General features: G+C 39.8%; 1 protein-coding gene across 2 annotated transcripts in view; it reads right to left on the minus strand.

Annotated features, from left to right (window-relative positions):
- CNIH3 (cornichon family AMPA receptor auxiliary protein 3) overlaps positions 1–10,633 on the minus strand; it is a 69,115-nt gene extending 58,482 nt beyond the window's left edge. For both annotated transcript variants that reach the window (XR_003926379.1, XM_030035757.1), the window contains exon 1: positions 10,310–10,633. Coding sequence is in view for 1 of the 2 variants with exons in the window: in XM_030035757.1 (XP_029891617.1) it covers positions 10,310–10,390 (81 nt within the window). In the remaining variant the exon portion in view is untranslated. The remainder of the gene's footprint in view (positions 1–10,309) is intronic.
- Between the last annotated feature and the right edge of the window lie 9,683 nt (positions 10,634–20,316).

Consider the following 20,316-nt stretch of genomic DNA (forward strand, 5'->3'; position numbering starts at 1 on the left):
TCAAAAGAGAAGATTATTTTCAGTATCAGTAAGATAAAAGTCATGGATGAGAGATTGGCCAGTTGGCTCTTGCTGTCTCTAAGTAAGTTTCCAATCTTATCACCACACCACAATTTATTCTATTCCTGAGCTTTCAAAGATTCCTACGTATTGTTACAAGTTATTATTTTGACATTTTAAATTTCTGTTACACAAGTACATGCTTGGGAGAAGTATTATTTTCCTTTCCCCCACACGGTCCTTACGTTGAGTTCTCTTCCATTTCCTCACAGGTTTCACATTGCTGCTGCTACTTCTTTTCCCCTCTCTCGTGTTCTCCATTCCTGTCAGCAGCGATTCATGCGCATTCGCCAAAATCCAGGAAACACATAAGGGCATCTGGCTTCTGTCGCTAAAAAAATCTGTTCAAGCATGTCACGCATTACACCATACCCACACAGAAGACTCATTACACAAGCTGTCCAAAAATGTCCACCACCTGAATTCAACCATACCTTCTGGATTTAGGCAGCCTTCTCTTCTCAAATAATCGTCTCCCAAACAAGAATTCTGTGCTCTCAATCTTCTCTCTTGTTAGTCCCTTACTCATACATATATTTTCTTCCTCTCATTTGCTCTTTCCTTCCCATCTTTCTCCCTGAACTCCTCCCTCCCACAGTCCCATTTCCCCCCTTCCCACACCATTTTTATTCCCCATTAACCCCTCAACAGTGGGGCCGTACTGATGCCGTCTCAGATAGGAGCCCGCTGCGGGGCGGCAGGCAGAAATGTCACTGGATCTGTGCTTCCCTGTCTCCCAGTGGCACAGCACGAGCCCAGCTGCACCAGCAAGAGGCAGGACAAGGGAAGAGGGGCTCTTCTAATGCAGGAATGACCAGATTCAAGATCTTCCCAAGTTTTCATTCTTTGCCAGAAAGAGGTCAGGCAGAACGTGGAAGAAATAACTTCAAGGCCAAGACACACACACACACATATGTGAAACAGCCATCAGCCACACAGCTGTGTTTGCAGAGATAAGGCAAGGTGAAGCAATACAGCAGCAACACAGCTGTGGTTGCAGAAACAGGGCAAGGGGAAGGGATACAGCAGCAGGCAAAAATGATCAAACCTTGAGAGTAAAATAACAGCAGCCCAAGAAGCATCCTCATCTGTTCACCTACGTTCTTATGAAACTCCTTAGCTTAATTACAGGAGCATGACTAAGGCTAAGGATACATTTCACCATAGTTCCAAACAGGCCTGCCACTTAAATGATCAGAAAATCAATTTTCTAAAGGATCTGCTAATAGTGTTTATATAATACTGAGGGAAGAACAACTCTGAAGCACACACAGTCAAACGGATCTCAGTGGCGCTTTCATTATGCTTGCTTATAAATGCCCATTCTGTGAATGTACAAGGCAGTTTATACTTAGATGGTGATACAATGTGAACTATTTAGCCAGAACTCATAACGCAATAAAATAATAATGCAGTAGAAGATTGACTAAACAATCAAACACTTGAAACAGTGACTCACAGCATGGAGATGGTTGGCATTTAAATGCATTCAAAAAAATCAAATGTCATTCTATTCAAAAAAAGGGCGCTTGTATCAACAATGCCTGGTACTTGCACAGTATCTGTTATCAGAGAATTGCAAGGACTATAACTTAGTAATTCTCACAATTTTACTGCAGATCTCCTTAGTTTTTTAAACTTCGGTTCCTCCAGTGATATGCTTAGCTTAGACTTCCAGCTATATTTAAAAAAAAAGTAAAAAAAAAATCTAACACTGATAGCTAGAATATGACATGACCTGCAAAAGTATAGAAATACAAAAGGACCCAAAACCAACCCAAAGGTTTTTCATGACCTATTGAGTTGGTGAGGAGTTGCAAGCAGTGTACTATGAGACAACTCAATGAAGGCACTATTTCTTCATCTCCCTTACGTTCTGCTTCATGTGCTCACATTATCAAAACTGGAGCTGCAAGTTCAGCACTCCTGCAGTATCTTGCTGAGAAAACCTACTTCCATTGTAAATGTTTTGTGATTTTTCAGTGCCTTCTAATGTAACTTTTCACAATGACATTCCTAAAATAAATCCTTTCTTTATATAGTAATAGTTTTTCAATGGGAAATGGAGAAAAATATAGACTTTTGTCCTGCCTTCACAAAGCGCATTGACGTTCCCCTGAATTTTCCTGGGCACACAATGAAACACTAAGCAAGAGGACGATGCAGTGTCCCAGCAGAAAAGTTTCATATTCAAACTGGGGGGATAGGATGGGCAGACTACAAGGTGAAAAACTGGCTGCACTATCAGACTGAAAGGGTAATGGTCACTGGTTTGAAGTCTGACTGATGGCCAGCTAGGTGTGGATTTCCTCGGGTATCAATACTGGAGCAAGTCTTGTTTGACACTTTCATCAATGACTTGGAAGATGAAACAGATGGGGCAAGTTTACAGATGACACCAGATTGGGGAGATCTGCTGACACACTGGAGCACACAGCTGCCATTAAGAGCAGCCTTGACAAGCTGGAGGAATCAGCCAGCAAGAGCCTCACGATGATCAACCAAGACAAGGGCAAAGTCCTGCAACCTGGGATAGACTATCCACATGAAACAACACAGCCTGGGAGCAACCAAGCAGAAAAGGACCTGGCCATTCTGGCTGTCCTAGTTTCTGCTGGGATAGAGTTAATTTTCTTCCTAGTAAGCTGGTGCTTAGTTGCTGGCTGGGGTTAAACCTCGACACTGGTGGACAAAAGAAGTTTGGAGCACATGACATACAAGGAGAGACTGAGGGAAGTGGGTTTGGCTATGGTGGGATCTAATTACTTCATTCAGTTTCCTGGGGTGGGTTAGACAGAAGTCAGCACAAAGCTTTTCTCAGGGGCATGCACCAAGAGGACAAGAGACACAAATCAGAAGTTGCACCCACAGAAATTACAGCTGTGTGTAAGAAAACAATGTTCACAGTGGGAGGAGTAAAGTACTGGAACAGGTTCCCAGAGAGTCTGTGGACTCTCCACCCATGAAGAGCTCATAAGTCATCTGGAGAAGGCGATAAGCAGCCTGGCCTAACGTTGAAATCAGGCCCACCTTGAAGAAGAGATTTGACTAGATGATCTCCTAGGTCTCTTCCAATCAAAATTAATCTATGAACCTGTTATTATTTCTTTTAACAGGAACTGGATATTCTGATCGGAATGATTCTTCCAATAAAATTGCATCTTGCTCTCTGCATAGCGCCACGGTCACAAATTGAATTTTTTTGATGGGAGTTTCCAACTGTGAAACACTGGAAGTTGATGTAGTAAATCAAGTAGTATTTGACATTCTTCCACCTTTACCTCATCAGCTGACTCTGTCCTGTGACTTTAAGCGACTATCTCTTTGCAGTATGGAAATAATAATAATTCTTACCTGTTTTATATGGGAGAGATACTTTGCTTCCACAGAAAGTGGAAGCCTTTTCAGAACCACCAATCTCCAGAAGAGTAAGTCTCTCAGTATCCCCAGCTTATAACTTAAGTGAGACCCAGTTTCATCGCCTGGCAGAGTCACCTCCAGCTGTCAGCAGCAACGCTGGTTATAAATGAACGGCATGTCAGAGGCACTGAGGAAGAGGAACAGGTCAAAGAGAGGTCTAGTATCTGTAAGGAAAAGATTCTTATTCTCTGCTGAGCTTCTTCCTCTTTCTGAAAAATATTTTGACAAAAGGATATTTATGTTGGCGTGGGGGGAATCAACTAAGCCAGAGGTCTGAGGGTTGAAATCAATGTTTTAAGTGTGATTTAATGTAGACTGTGGTGGCTGAATAAACAAATACATGTAACGAGCTATAACTTCATGCCTCAGACTCAATCTAAGAGCTGTACTCATGGTCTAATAAAATATGACAGCTATATTGCCTTGCTTATTAACAAGCATAGCAGTTTGAAAAAAGCACTAGAAATACATTATTTACCAATTTGGATATGAAATCCCTTTAGTAAGTAGATTTTCCCACTAATCTTAAGACCAAAAAAATATCGGATATGTGACAACCAAATAATGTTTAAATAGTTCTCTGCACATTTTTGTGAGAAGCATGAGACTCCACAAAATAATTTATTTTACACAGATAATGGAGTCACTGTGACTTGTGAATCATATGGAATTACAGCCAGTGGCAACCACTCACAATTTAAAACCTTTCTCCAAATAAATCTCATCATGACAGTTCAAGCATACACAGAAACCCAATTTAATCTTTCCATAGCATTTAAGTCTGTGGTAGAGCCCAAAGACTTCTACGATTTTTTAATTATTATTTAAGCATGACAAGGTAACTAAACTGAAATATACTTATTTTCCAATATATAAAATACAGTTTGCTCCACAGCCTGTGCTGCATGGCCTAATATCTGTCTGTCAGCATTAACGTGACAAATTTCTGAAAGAAAAGTTGTAAGGGAACTGTCAAGCTATGTTATAGCTAGGCCAATCTGGTTGTGCTCTGTCTTTAAAAGAGTGGAAATATTAGACTCATTCCTTAAACTGTCACGACTATGAAACCTTCAGGGACAATGTGCTTAGCCACTTAGAGAAGAAAAAATATCTTCAAGAAATATGTATAACATACCACAACAGCATTTGTGCTCCTGTTCATCAAACCTTAATCTGATTTTATTTTTAATCACAATTATCTAATATTCTTAGAGAACTGAATTAATGACTTGGTAAAGGACAGCACTGAACTTCAATAGCTGAAAGAGAATTCAAGCCTGACCACAAGTCTGTAAGGAAATTACTTTCTTTTCAAGACAGGTTCTAAAGCATTGTAAAGAGGTTAAAATGAGATGACTGGCAGCCTTTACTGAAGGGAAGCATGGGTTCAAGTGAACTCATGGATCTCTTTACTGGTTTCAGGTAAGACAGATAGCTATCCTCCAAACCAAAGTTACAGAAACAATAAGACACTGATACATAGAGAACATTGATAGACTAGCACCTATTTTGTGACCAAAGTGCTTTGCTCAACTGAATTTGCTATCAAACCAAGCTCGAAATGATTCTCTTGTGTACTTTTTATGTATCTTTAAAATTAAGGTTGTACAATTTATCGAAAATTAGGCTAGGAATTCTATGAGGAAGCCTAAGTGAGTCAGATACTGAATACTCACCAAATTCCACATATATAATAACTCTTGGAGAGCTTTTGAATTTTTTACCTAAGCTACTGCAACCTGAGTACTGATGAAGTACGGTCCACATCACCAGGACAGTACAGTGACAAATAACAGAAGTGGCAACATCTTATACGTACATAGCACCTTCTGTCAGAAAGCAAAGGCATTTTAGGGATAGATGTTAAATAAAATGACATGCAGTACTGGGAGTTTAGTACTATTACCCACACTTACTAAATAAGAAAACAAGACATAGATAATTCAAGCTGTCTGCTAAATATAATACACAAAGCCAATAGCAGAAACAGCACTGAACATAGATTCCAAGGGCTTCTTTCCCTGGTGTTTGCAAAAAAAGATGCTTTAATTTAAAACTAAAAGTCAATCTCAGCCTGTATTATTCTGTTCAATCACTGCCTCCCACTGTTTTTAAGTATACCTGTGAACTTGTAACTGTTAAGTCAAGCCAAAGTCATATTAAGGTAGTTTATCAGGATTAATACTATCCTCCCACTTCAAAAGAAAAATAAGGGGGGAAAAAAAAAACAGCATAAAACAAAAAAAGAAAAAAAAATTCCATGCTCTGCTGCTTTATTCTTCTTATGCTTGGTTCAAGTAACTGTCACCAATTTCAGTGCACACAACTTGTTATGCCAGAGAGCTGCTCCCAGATTCATTTGAATTCACAATTGTATCAGAATACTCCAAAAAGCATTCAATTTGGTACAACTTCTCAGGCTGGCACCATTAATTTTTTCACTGGCATGATACTCCTAACACTTTCTGGCAATCCTTAAGTACTACTGTTCATGAAGCAGTCGCACACATTCAAAGATATGCTGGTATGAGTTCAAAAAGAGACGGCCCACCACAGAAATTCTTTTTTTTTAAACAGTAATGTTCTAGGTATGTATGAATTGTTTTACTGTGGTATTATAAAATGCAAAACTTTGAAAAGCTCTTTTCTAAAAGCTTTCCTTAAAATAACAAATCTCAAATCAGATAATTCCATCTTAAAATATTAAAAAAGATAAGGACTCGGATTACCCAAAACCAATGTATTCGATGAGAATAATAGTGCTGCAAGACTTCACACAAGCATGTCACATTTTAAGTGATGACAAATAAACCACAATTTGGTCAACTTCAGACACAACTCAGTGGAGCTACACTAGAAATGAATGTGGTATGTCAAATCTTGTTGGGAGTTCAACCAGACTTGACATAGCTCAGTTAAATGTTAACAGAAAGATAAATCTTAGTTCAACATAGTTTAGGAATGGAGTAAAACTGATTAGTTAAAAGCTGTTCATAAAGAAGAGCAAGAGCTGAGGACAGCAAAACAAAGCATCTGTGATCATTAGTAAGAAGACCACATACTCTGTTCTTGAGTTTACAACATGATCAGGTGAGGATATAAAATTATGTAGTTAGTAGACCAAATTCTGCTGTTAGTTGTATCATGCTGAAATATGCTCAGCTGCATTAGTCCAGATGAGAGGACACCTCAGTCAAAACACATTTAAACGATACCTCAGCTAGTAAAGCAGAGTGCTATTGTAACTGCATTTCTGCAGCTAAAGTCACGTGCAGTACATACCTCAGCACAGTTGATTTGAGTATCTCTATGTGCTACTTCTCCCCCCCTACAAGATACTCACTCACCAAAGTTCGCTCAACATTTTGACACTTGCTAACTTCATTTGAAGACAGTCTTATTTAGCTGATATACATTCCGCTAATATGGCTTCAAACATAACCAACTTTACCCAACTGTATGAGAATTCAAACACAGGGAAAAGTTTTAGGCCCCAGATGGAAATGTTTTCCTGAATTTTGAAAGGACTAATTCATAGTGTCACATGAAGTTTACTCTGAACACCAAAAGAGTTGCTTGAAATAGCCTATATAATTCTATAATGGGAGTGTAAGGTTTTATTAAATTCCAGAGGCTGGTTAGAAGAAACCAAGCAGAAAGGTCACCATCCTCTACTAAATTCTCTAGTACTTTTCCACAATAGTGGCATGAAAATACCCACTTCTACATGATGTTTCTAATATTGTGTCATTACAGATAGAGGTAATGTGGTCACTGAACAACCTAAATGCTTAAAAAATTCCCATACTACAGAAAGTGGTATTGGTATTATGTAATACGTGGAGAATTTGATTTTTCAGCTCTTTTTTTTTTTCACTTAATAGGTATGAGTGAAATTCCAGCACTAATACATTAAGATCAATCTCATGCATAGTTTAAACAAACATTTCTGATAGTATCTAATTTTTGGGCGGGGTTTTTTGATCATGATAGACACTACTGGCAACCTATACAAGAAGATCACTCAGAAGTATGAAAAAAAATTATAACACGTTCCAGTTGTCTGAAGGAGTTTCTATATTTTATTTACAATTCCTTTAAAATATTCTGACCAATTTCATTCTGTCTGCCCCCAAAGAGTACAGAGCACAGGAATGTACAGAGAGCCTTTAACTTCTTAGAGGAAAGGCATCAGAAAAGCACAGTTTCCAAAAATAAAAATCTTCATTTTACCTTCTTCTTTTGTTTTGGTTTCACAGTTTTTATTGAACCTACTACATCAATATTAATGAAAATTATAATTCATCTGACTTCCCAGCAGAAAGAAAATGAAATTTTATTTGATCCACTGTTAATTCATTTCAGATAACTGCCCAAACCTCAGCCAGCTTCAGGTTAGAACAATATCAAGTCCAAATGCTACAGTTTTTCCTTGTTCTTTAAAATAATTTACAAAATACAAATTCTTGTTCAGTCTTAGAACCTCAGAAATCTTTCAAAATGATGGGAAGCTCGGATTAATCAACAAGTTGTTCTTAGTAACCAAATGTGTTCTTTAAAAAAAAAACCCCAAACACCTAAAAGCATTTTAACAGGAAAATATAATTATTAAAATCCTCCACTGCCCTTATGAGAACCTATTAAAAAAATATTTACTGTCCCTTACAAGTATATCACAGTGGAAAAAAAAAAATTGGTCATGGGGAAGAAGTAGGAGTTTTGTTTCTTGGGAAGATTTTCACAATGAGATGTTTAAGGTAAAAGAAACTCCTATGACTCAATATATAAGCTACATGTTAGACTACATTTTAGAAGAAATAACAAACCAGATTATAACTGTTCTTATAGAAAGGATAATAAAAATCCTTGTGTTTTGTATATGTGATTAATGGGTATGCTTAAAAGTTTATTCTGGCAGGGTGTTAAATCTGTTATTCTATGACCTTCACAAAATATGTATTTTAGTAGAAATATTATCTATTTAGAAGAAAAGACAGTACCAGTTCTTGCCCTATTACAACAGAACAGTATTTCCAGCCATTTTCAATTTCAACCCCTCAACAATTTTTCAACAGATATAAGAAACAAGCACCATAAACGTAAGCCTATTGACAAAAGGTTTCCTTTCTTACTTGCCTCTTATGGAGCTCTAGAACTAATGGCTTTGTCTCCATGAGTTTACAGACCAAAAGTTGAAAAATATTTCACTAGGAGTAAATTTGCAGTAATTAAACTGATATATGGAAGAATAATTTGCCAGATTTTCTGGAAGTACCGTATGTCTTCAGACAACAAAAAGTTCAGTCCAAGAAAAAGATGACAGATAAAAGATGATGATAACAGACTTCAAATATATTAAAAAAAAAAATCATTAAAATTGTGATAGTAAAGAAGAAAGTAACTGTTTCATTTGTAGCAAGAGAGTCAGAGTAGAATACACTTCTAACTCTAAACCCTTTGAAGAAGCTGTAGAATTCTCATGTTTGGGGAAGAGGATGGAAGAAGACATGAATAATCATCTAAATTTTACTACTCCTTTTTCAGAGAACAGGAGTGCAGTAGTTGACTGCTAGACACCCTTTTCAGCCTTGCAGTACTTGACATCACTACTGTACTTGGCATTACCATCACACTTTTGTGGTTTCATTAATAAGAAAAAACTTGTAACTGCACAATTAAGAGTTCAAAATAATTCGATTTCAAAGAATTCTCACAACAGAGTGATCTGTTTCATACTTCCAATACGCCTACATACAACTAAGCTAGCAGCTTTACTCTCGTTTCAATAAAAATAAATTCTGTATCTCCCTTGCTTGTTAGTTAAAGGTGGTGGTGGTAGGGTTTATCTTATTCCATCAGGTATCTGTAGAGGCATTCACGAGGCTTGCTCTATTTTTCAACTTACCCTGTTCCATCCTGAATGTTTATGGCATGAAGTTATTTGTGTAGCACACACATAGTGTAAATAATTCCAAAATATGTAACCACTTAAAAGAATTGCAAATTACACATAAGAATAATTTCACTACTGCAGAAATAAACGCCTTCTAAGTTACATGCTTACCCCTACCACGGTCACCCAGTGTACAGTAAGGAATGAGCACCAGCACTTTCGAGTGAAATTAATGAAGGTGGACTCTAATCCCCCGTTCATGCATTAGAAGGACAAGGAAGTTTCCCATTCAAATCCGACTTTTAAAGAAGTTATTAACGTAGTAATTAGTGAAGGAAAAACCACCTAACCGCTTCATCAGGTATGGGGCAGTTTCTCCCTCACAACGCTCTATTCTCGGGCAAGAAAAACTGTTGTTCTTACCTCGAAGGTCTCATGTTTTAGCGCAGTCGGTGCTAGAGTCGTGAGTACCTTTTAACTCGGCCAAAGCCGGCAGCGCGGGGAGGTCTCCACACGCACACGGCTGGGCCGGCACTCGGGCTGCCAGCGCTTCCCAGAAGCGCGGACGGTCGCGTGTGTTTCTATAAGCTATCACAGAAGCACTGCCATTGGTGTCTACGCTTGTAAAAACTTAATAAGTAAAATAACCCAGGCGGAGGTTTCGCGGCGCGGTCGGTCTGTGCTGGCACCGCCGCCGCTGCGGGGCGGACAGGCGGGGAAAGCGCCCGCTCCCGCCGCGGGACGCCGGCGGCGGGGGCTTCGCCTCGGCCCCCCTCAGGCGCGGGGCTGGCTGTCCGCCCCAGCCCCAACCCCAACCCCAACCCGTCCTGCCGCCCCTCTCCCCTCACGGCACGACCCCTGCCCGCCCCCCCGCCTCCCGGGGCTGGAGCCTTTTTTAAGGGTCTCCGCGGGCGGCGGGGGGGCTGGGGTACTCACATGCCAGATGGCGAAGAAGATGAGGGCGGCGCAGAGGACCAGCGACAGCATGTAGCAGAAGGCGGCGAAGGTGAAGGCCATGGCGGGGAGAGCCCTCCGCGACCCCCACCGCCGCCCGGGGGGAGGGGGGGGTCCCGGCGGGCGACCGGGAGACCGGCGACCCCCGAAATCCCAGCGGGGAGAGCGGCGAAGCGCCCGGGCGCCCTCACGGCGGAGGAGAGCGCCACACAGACGCAGACAGAGCCGGGACAGGCAGGGAGCGGGGCCGGGCGGCGGCCGCCGCGCCCCTCGCCGCCTCTCCCTTCGGTCCGCCGAGCCCTTCCCGACCCCCGCAGCGCCGCCAGCGTCTGGGGCTGCTGGCCCGGCCCCTCCACCGCCGCCGCCGCTCTCCCCTCCCCGCTGAGGCGCGGCGGTGGGCGGCCCCGCCGCCAGGGCGCCCCCGAGGGGCGGGTCCCGTCAGCGGGGGCGGTGGCGGGGTCCCGCCGCCACTGGGGCGGCGTCGTCTGACAGGAGTCGTGTATCACGGCAGCGTGAAGAGGGACGGGCGTAGGCTGGGATCAGTTTGGGCCAAATCCTGAGGAGATAATTATATGCCTAAACTTGAAGTGTTTGGGGGTTGTTTTGTTTTGTTTTTTTTTTTTAATTATCTTTTCCTTCAGGTAGATCTGGTGAGATGTGCCCCAAGGCCCAGGCGGCTCGGCCTGGCCGAGGAGGGGAGCACGGCTGGCGGGAGGCCGAGGCGGTGGCAGGCCATCACCCCACCCCCGCTGGGGTGGCCGCCTTCTGACGGGGAGAGTGGGGACAGAAACCGAGCCTAGGAGCTAACGAACTGAAACGGGGTAGCTCAGCACAGTAGGATCAGCCCGCCCTTTCCCACTAGGTGAAGAAGATATTTACTGTTAGACTAAATAAAGACAAACATTTCTTAAATGCCCCAAATTGGGAGAGTGCTCTTCATGACTTCCAGGTAGACGCAATATCCAAATTGCTGAAATACCTACTTAAAATAAGGAAGGAAGGAAGGGTACGCCACTGCCTTCTTATCTTTAACACCATCCATTGTGTCTCCAGATGTCACTTAGCCATTTCTGCAGGTGATCTGTCTTAGAGTTACCACCAAAAGTTCTTCCACCTCTTTGGAGCGCATCAGCTGACACAATATAGCAGGTTTGTAAGCAAAAAGTTTTCAGGAGAAAATACCACAGAACCACCAGAAGTCCCATTTAAAAATATTCTGAAAACTGTGGATGAAATATATATATTCGAAATATTCTTACAAAACTTAAAAAGAATTTCAGTTCACAGCATTTTTTCTGGCCTTTTAGGGATGGAAGGGGGTTCAGTAACAAAACTATTCAGAAATTTGCTAGTGGTCACCTGTGAAAAGGCAGACTTCATGGCACAAGAGAACGTAATTCCATCAAAGCCAAGTGCAGTACAAGCTTTCTTTTTAAATGTTTACAATATATTTTTGTTTAAAATTATGTTAATTATTTTTAACATAATATCCGCTTTTATCCTGAGGAAAGAGTGCTGCTGATTTGAATCAAGAGTCAAGGCCAGTAATTAATAAACCAGTCAGGAATAAACTGATGGATGTAACCTTTTATAATTGAGCTGCTCCGGACTGTGCATGTGATTTGATGCTTTAATTAAGAAGGACAGAACACGGCAAATAGTAATGAGCTTTGCTGTCATACAGGGATACAGTAAACGCATTGTAATTCCCTGACCTTTTAATTCTTTTGTATCTGAAATCCTGCAGAGCATATGTCTGCGGAAATAAATGGTTTATTCATAACCGCACATTTTGAAAAGAGCTGTAAATGAGGTACAGAAGAAGTCTTTGGAATTTTGGGTTTGGTTTTTTTTTTTTTTATTTTGCCACAGATACTTTAATATCTGGATATATATTACCTATGTTAAGATTCAACACAAAAATCTGATGCTTCCAAGAAAACCAAAATAAAACATTTTCTTCTGGTGCACTTATATGTATACACGCACACACATATATATGCACGTCTATAAAAATACAAATACACTGTAGGTATCGTAAAAGGCAGAAGTCAAAACAACCATTAAATCTCAGTTTAGGACTACACTCCAAGGTAAATATTATGTTTTTCACTCTCTCTCATCTTCATTTACATTCCAGCTGTGTATTTGGAGCTCTTCAATGAACACACAGGCAAAATATTTGTTCCTCAGTTTGCAAGGAGGCAGTTCCACAGCTCAACACTTCCAAGACCTCACAGTCCTTCCTGATATTGATTTTGAAACATATACTGCCCATTAGCCATATTTCTAGTCATTAATCATTGTTAGTGGCTGACTAATTACAAAAGTTTCTGATATACAGTGAAAGGAAAATGTATCAAGATGCGTTTAGGACATTTTTGTCCTACTGACTCTTCTTCTTACATTATACCATGAGGATACCTTAAGTATCCTGAGGTATTAAGTGATGGAGAGTGGTGGAAAGATTTACCTTTCACTCGGCATATTTCTGAGATTTGTCTCAGTAATCACTAAAAAGTCTTCCTTCTCTCCAACTTGTTACAAACTCATTACAGCTCTCTGTGGCATGAGGACCTCACGGCAGGGAGCCGTTCCTTTGTCATTTCTGAATGGGACTACTGCAAACCTCAGCATCTGAGGCAAAAGGTGAAAATAATACGGATGTGCCTGACCCTTTTCTCACTGGTTTAAGCCTCTGTGAATGCAGCAGGAACATCGGTCTGTCTATTAGCTCTCCATCCACTTCTAAGGTCTTGGTCCTAACCTTCAAACAAACTGATGGATCTGATCCTAGCTGCATGAGAAATTACAGTCCAGCACCCAGCTGTGCTTCTTTGAAATAATGCGTATCACAGAGGCCAGAACAGAGGGTATGGGAGCTGAGGATGCAGCGTTATCAACTGAAGGGGTCTGGAATAGGCAAACCAGAAAAATACAGAGTATAACCACCTTTAGAAAAAACCTGTTGCTTTCAAAACTGCTATTTTAACACTTCTTTTCCCAAAATAAACAAAATGACATCCACACATTGAGACACACCTGGGTTTTCTATTATTAGAAATAAAAGGCCCAGATGTTCTGCAATAGTCCATTAGGAAATGCACTAATCCTTGCTCTCTGGTGTTCAGCAGCTCATTTTAGCAGCCACAGTCTCAGATTTAGCACCTCAACTTTCATTCAGCTGTCTTCAAAGTTTCACAAATGCCCATGCTTCCTCCAGGTTGTATATGCTCGTGCTTCCTCCAGATCACGTATTCCCAAGCCATTCTCAGAAGAGACTGGTGCTCTTACCCTGCAGCACACACCTATAACCCAGGAACGCAGCAGCAAAAAATATTCAGAAAGCTGAAGCATGGAGATGAATTTCAGACCAAGTAGAAAGTCAGCAAGAAACAGAAGTAAATTCATGTTCAGATTGATTTAAAAAATGGTTTGTATTCTCTCCTCTCATCTTTAACCACAGGTTATTTCTTTTAAAAGTGTTTCCTGATGTGTCACACAAGGTCCTTCAAGCTTAACAATACTTCCTAGCACAAGATTTTACGTGAACAGGTTTTGTAGGCTGTATCCCACAACACACACAAGCAGATCATGACAGTGTGTTTGTAAAACCTTTGGAGAAAGGGTTTTTACAAAAGACTGTAAGGGTCCTTGATTTCCTTGAGCAGATTAAATTTTGGAATGCTACAGCTGGAATACACTGAAGCATGTTTTGTGGTTTGGTTTGTAAGTAGAAAGCATTTGTCTTTACCACGCATATTTATTGGAAAGTGTGATTGCAGGTTCCTGAAGGAATTAGAGAATCAAGCAGACCTTTTTTTGAAATACAGTCTGATCCAAATTTCATACAGGGTCATCATAAGAACATAGATGGTGGTGCTGCTTTTGTGCAACTGGTACTGAGATACTGATTTTCAAAGCTATCACTCTGCAAATATTATCATAGGTCAAAGCACAAACAGAGAGAATTTGGGATTTTTTACTTAAGGATGGCTTTTTACTTTGTGAGGACCTCTATGAAGGGACCATAAAAATTCAGTCACTAGATAAATGATAACAAAAGAGTACATCTGGTGAACAACAGACGGCTCTCAAAACCAAATGACATCCAATGGTCTATAGACATGGTGTAAATAGATTTAGTAGATTTATGAGTTCAGGATGTCCTTACATTAGCAGGTCTTGGAGCACTTGATTTTATATGAAATGAACATTTGTGCTAGATAACGAAAGAATTTGAAGGTGCTGAAAGAAATCTCCAGTGGAAACGGAACAGCATCAGAGAGGAGAAGGGACTGCTAACGAGTCCTTTCAACTCCCAAATAAGTACCACAACTGTATAAACCTAAAGGATGACTCTTTATAAGACCAGTAGTCCCTGAAGTGAGAGGATAAAATCACCATAAATCTACCAATAAGGTACTCTCAGCCACAATTTTAAGACTCACTTATTATTGTTACAATGTGTAGTTTTAAGTGTAATGTATTACTGAGTGCCTGTTAGAGTAAAAACCATCATATTAATTATAGTATTGTCATTCATTACATTGATTATATTTTAATAATACATCTGACTCTCTCTTTTGTGAACTTTAAGTAATACTAAATTATTAACAATGCTTATATACAAATTGCCATCATTGGGCTTTACTGCTAATATCCCACAGAGATTAATAGAAGCATTTCATACGCTTATGCATTATTATTTCAGATTATCTGCACATTCCATATGAAATGACTATTACTTCATGGTCAGTTCATTTTTGAAAGGTTACCTTTGCAATAATAAAGGCAAGTGACATTTCGTTAATGAAGTCTTATTTTCAGACACCAGGATTATGATAGCTCCCAAACCCACTGACAATAATCTCATTTTACTGCCAGGTGAATAGATACTCTATTTCACCAGCTGTTAGCAAGAATACTGTTCTCACCTTCTTTTGTAGGAACCGGCTGAATGAATTTTAACTACATTATCATAGGTTCATAGGAAACTTTATGTTGGAAGGGACCTCAGGAGGTCTGTAGTCCAACCTCCTGCTTAAAGCAGGGCCAAATGCAAGGTCAGACTAGTTGCTCAGGGGTTCATCCAGTCACGTCTCGAAAACCTCCAAGGACAGAGATGGCCCAACCTTTCTGAGCAACCTGTTCCACTGCCTGTCTCAGGTCATTTTAGCAAACTTGTCAGTTCCTAGGCTGTGTCATTGCCAGGGCTTATGCCTTCCCTAGTACACGACTTTACATTTGTCCTTATTGAATTTCATAAGGTTCCTGTCAGGCTATGATCTCCATGTTTAATTACTGAAATCCACTTAAAAAAGCATAGATTAATATGCAATACAGAAATGTTCCTAAATAGCAAAATAAGACTGTTCAGAGCATGAGACTATACTGCTTTGCTTCTACTATTCACTTGCCAGCCAGTAACAGAATTATACAATATCACACTCATGCCCATAATGGCCACTGGCAAAACTGGGGCTTCAGATTTGCAACTTAGATCACTCACCTGAACTAATTGATTTCAGTAACTCTTCTGTCTCATGCTTTGATAACCAGCACCACAGAAGCATGATACACATTTTGACTCTTCACGTCACTGATAATTTGCTAGCAAATAGAAGAGTGTTTGACAACAGGGGATCTGGGACTTTTTCCATTATCTGCAGTGTTAGTGGAGGGATTTTGTGAGCATAGATCTCACTGCACCTCTTAATTCCTAAGCTATGCTTTTCTGCCCTATTTCTCCAGCTTCCCCTCCCCTCTACCACACAGTTCTTTCATATTAGCCTGTCTTTCCCTTATCTTCTTGCTAGTTCACAGTCTCAGCCTGGTCCATCCGCTGCATCCCACTTCCTCACCTCCTCCAAATTAAGATTTTGTCTCCTGGGAGTTCATTAAGACTGCTTCCTCACCAGTGGTGAACTACCTGACAGGATACTAAGCACTCCAGAAAGACAACATCTCTTCTCTTCGTTCCAGGACAGAGTAGCAAAAGCAAGTGGAAATAGCAATTGCAGGGGAGGTCCTGCTTTAAAGCACAACCAGTGAAATGGAATGGGGAAAGAATTTGCTTAATTTCAATAGATCTCTAATAACTGCGTGTGAAATTTTCAGAAGGATTAGAATTAGCAAAAGACCATAATTATTCATGGCAACAGCAGAAGTCATATTCATCTTACAAAAGTTACCTCCTTCCAGAAGTTAAGTCCTTCCAATACACAGAGAAGGCAGGAGCCTTCCATAAATTAGTAATAAGATTTTCAGCATTGGCAAAATAACATGTCTACTTTTTTCTATGAACATTTTTCTGAACTGTTCAAGACCTTTAGTCTGGAGAGGAAGCCTGACATAAAAATGGGAGCCCGTGCAGGGAATGGGAAGTAAGATCTTAACATGGAATATCTGAAACAGTCTTAATTGCCCTTGACATTACCTGTTTTGCTTCAAATCAATACATGGAAACTTTACACAAGTAATTCTTGCTAAAATTGCTTAATCCTGCTAAGAAGGAATTTAATTTGGGTCTGTGCTGGGGAGAGAGTGAGCTCCAACTTTATCAATTCTGAATAACTGAATTCCATCAAAGGAATGAAAAAGGAATAACGAATTTTCTGAATAAGTAACCTATGAGGAATCCTTCATCAGTCACTGAAAATCCTGCAGAGCTAGCTATGCTAACAAGACAATTTACATAAGAGATGCATTTGTCCATACACTGAAATAACAGTCTGGGCCAAATTCCTCTGATTTTAACAGTGTTTCATTTTTTCCCACCCCAGAGCCTGAAATATTCTGCTAATCTACAAACCCAGCCCGTTGCAGGCTGTATCAAATCACACCTCATGGCTCCATCATTCTGAACAGAAAAGCCAGAACAAAGTCAGATATGTGATGCCCTTCAATAGTTCTCCTTCTCAGAGGAACATTAATTCTCGCATATTAAACCAAATGCTCTTCCTCTTTATCTTTTTATACTGAGACTGCTGCTGAATGCTCATCCCTGCTGTCCAGAAAACAACAATCTGGTGCAGTAAACCCAGGCCTAGTGTCTTTGCTATAGTTTAGGAAAAATTCAGTATTTCATCAAACCGACATATGTGTTCTAACTGAATTAATGGTCTTAGTCATTTTTAACTTGCACACAAAAATGAATAGTTACAATATGGCCTGCATAAATAACAGTGTTGACTAATGAATACATAAACACTAAATTATGGCTGTATTTATTCAGAAAAAGTGTTTTCACTTTTGATGCAGTTTTATGAGAGGTGGGTATATCTGTGATGTGAAAGGAAGGAGAGGCTATGCAGACGTACAGCAGCATGTACTGCAGTGACAGTACAAATGGACTGGTTGCCATCAGCTCAGGACCCTTATAACCCTGCCTCTTTGTCCTCTACGTCTGCTAAATTAGTATCAGGTTTTACTAACCTCTGTTTAAAGGAAAAAAAAAAATCAATTGCCCAAACCCCACAAGTTGTATTACTAGGATATCAATAACAGAACTCTTTATCAAACGCTGAATTTAATTAAAATTGTCCAAACTGATCCCCTAAGTTTTTGTAACTTTGAAACATATTCCTCGTATTATACCTGAGAGAAAAAGAAAACCCCATAATATTTTTAACTGTAGGAATTAAACTAATGATTGTAGCACTCTGTTTCACTTAGAATTTCTAGTCAGTTCAGCTAAAGTCCCTTATAAAAGCTATTTTAGCATTTGACAACAAGAAGTGAAGAATTCATATTGTAAATTGGAAAAATACCAGAAGAAAAGGTTGGAGGTGGCAATGGAGGAGTGGGAACATGTTTAGCAAGAAGTTTCATGAGAATGCTGTGCTGAAAGATCATTCCTATTCTAAATATAAACCTTTAATACATTAGCCATCCTGGTTTTAACATCATATAATATATTTCCAGTCTGAAGCAGAACCAGCAAGACAAGGTGATTCTCTGTGATTTACACATCTCTTATGAAGAAGAGAACAGGAAAGGTTTGAAATCCTGTTTGGAGGTTCTAGTGCATTTTATACCACAAATATATTATCTTAATTTGTGTTCTGTCTTCTTTTTTTCTGTTATCTTGAAATGTCTAAATAAACTTGCCTAAACCACAAGGGTCAGATAATAAAAGTTTGGGTCTAGATCTTGTGTAAATATTCAGAATGCCATCTGAAATACTCAATTTAACTTTAGGAATAGCTAGGAGAAACGGTGATTGTGATGTAGTAAGTAAAAATTCTGCCCTTTGGCTTATTTTTGGAAGTTAATATATCATCTATGTCATTCAGAATTGCCTTTTTCAAACTCCTATATGTTTTGTACCTACATTAATCAATAAGGACAAGGTATGCTTTCTTTTGTTAAACCAATTGTCACTTTTATTTCTGAGTGGTTGAGCAGTAACAGGTACCAGCTCTAGTCATCCATGCTTTAAAGACTTTACCTGTCACTCAGAACTCTGAAGCAGTTGTTCACTGGAAGATCAATGAAATACAAGTCTCAGAGATTACTAGAGAAATGGAAGAGCTAAATGTGATCTTAACTAGTCATTACCTGGGAAGAGAACAATGACTCATGTCAACTTCAGAAAGTTAAACAGCCTTCAGGAAACTATCATGACTCACAAGTACTGCACACACACACACGCAGATCTGTTTCTCAGTTCAAGGCATTTAGTTTTCTGTAGAGAAACTAAGCTCTCTTCTCCTTGAACCTGCAACAGCCTTACGTTAATGTAATTGCCTTGACATCAGGCAGCTAATTGATTCAGAGGGGTAGACGCTATATGTGTTTCTTGCTGACTGGGTTACATAAATTATTGATCTACAAACTGACATAAACCAGCACATAACAGGAATGAAATTTTTTCTTTTTTCCTAACACATATTGTAAGAGTTTGCTCTGGATTGCAATTTAAGCAACTCAAAATCAAACTGACTTCAGGCAGGTTTTCTCTGTGGACATGGTTATCTAAAAGAAAAATATTTTTCAGCAAATATTTAGGTGGGGGCGTTATTTTGGCTTCTGAAGCATTCATTTTAGTGACAATAATTTGGTATCCATTGAAACAATTAACATCAGCAAAACTATTCAGCTTAAGCAAAGCTAATCAAGTTGGCAGGCTTAGGCTTGAAATGGAAGCAAAGATGACATCTTAGCAGTACTGGCATTTACAACTCATATTAAAGATCTATCAGTTACTGTTGTCACTAACATGTATATATGTATGCTACCTTCTGAGAGGTACTTTAAACATCTGGATAACGGATAATCAGAAAGCTTTTTTGCTGATTTGAACTGTGGAAGAGTTTTCCACTGTAATGATCTGAATATGACCAGACAAATCTCAGTGGAGATCATACTATAGGAAAAGGTAACACACTGGACAACCCCCTGAGTATTCTTCATATATTTGTTCTGGCCCAGATGGAGAAGCTAATTTGTGATAATTAGGGTATAAATTTCCAAGCACTGCAGCTTAGCTGCCCTAATTCCCACTAAGGCAACTTTGTCTTGCTAGGAGAAAGTAATCTTGCTTCAAAAGTACGGTAAGCTATTTTGCCTTTAGTACTGAAGTGTTTCCAACAAGAATACTGTGAATTAGTGAACTGTAAATTCACACCCGATGTGGATTCCTTTTAATTTCCTTCTGTTAAAATGCCCATAAATAGGGGAGGTGGCTTGGAGGTGACTAGCAGGCTAATAGATACCCAGAAAGAAAAAACATCCATCACAAAAGTCACTGGGAAAATGAATTAAGATTATCTATGTCCACAAATGGCATTACTAAGTTCATTTTCACCTTGAAGAGGAGGGATTAGTACATCCCAAGGAAGAAGGCAGAATTACTGCAAACGAGCTGAGTAGCTGACTAAACAGCTTGATCTGCCTAACAACTAACTACTCATCCGAGCAACTAGGGTAGCTGAGTGTGGCAAGGTGCGCACACACTGCATTGAGCCTCGCACAGCGGCCAAGAG

The sequence above is a fragment of the Aquila chrysaetos genome, chromosome 13, assembly GCF_900496995.4.
Source record: "Aquila chrysaetos chrysaetos chromosome 13, bAquChr1.4, whole genome shotgun sequence".
Classification (NCBI taxonomy): Eukaryota; Metazoa; Chordata; class Aves; order Accipitriformes; family Accipitridae; genus Aquila; species Aquila chrysaetos.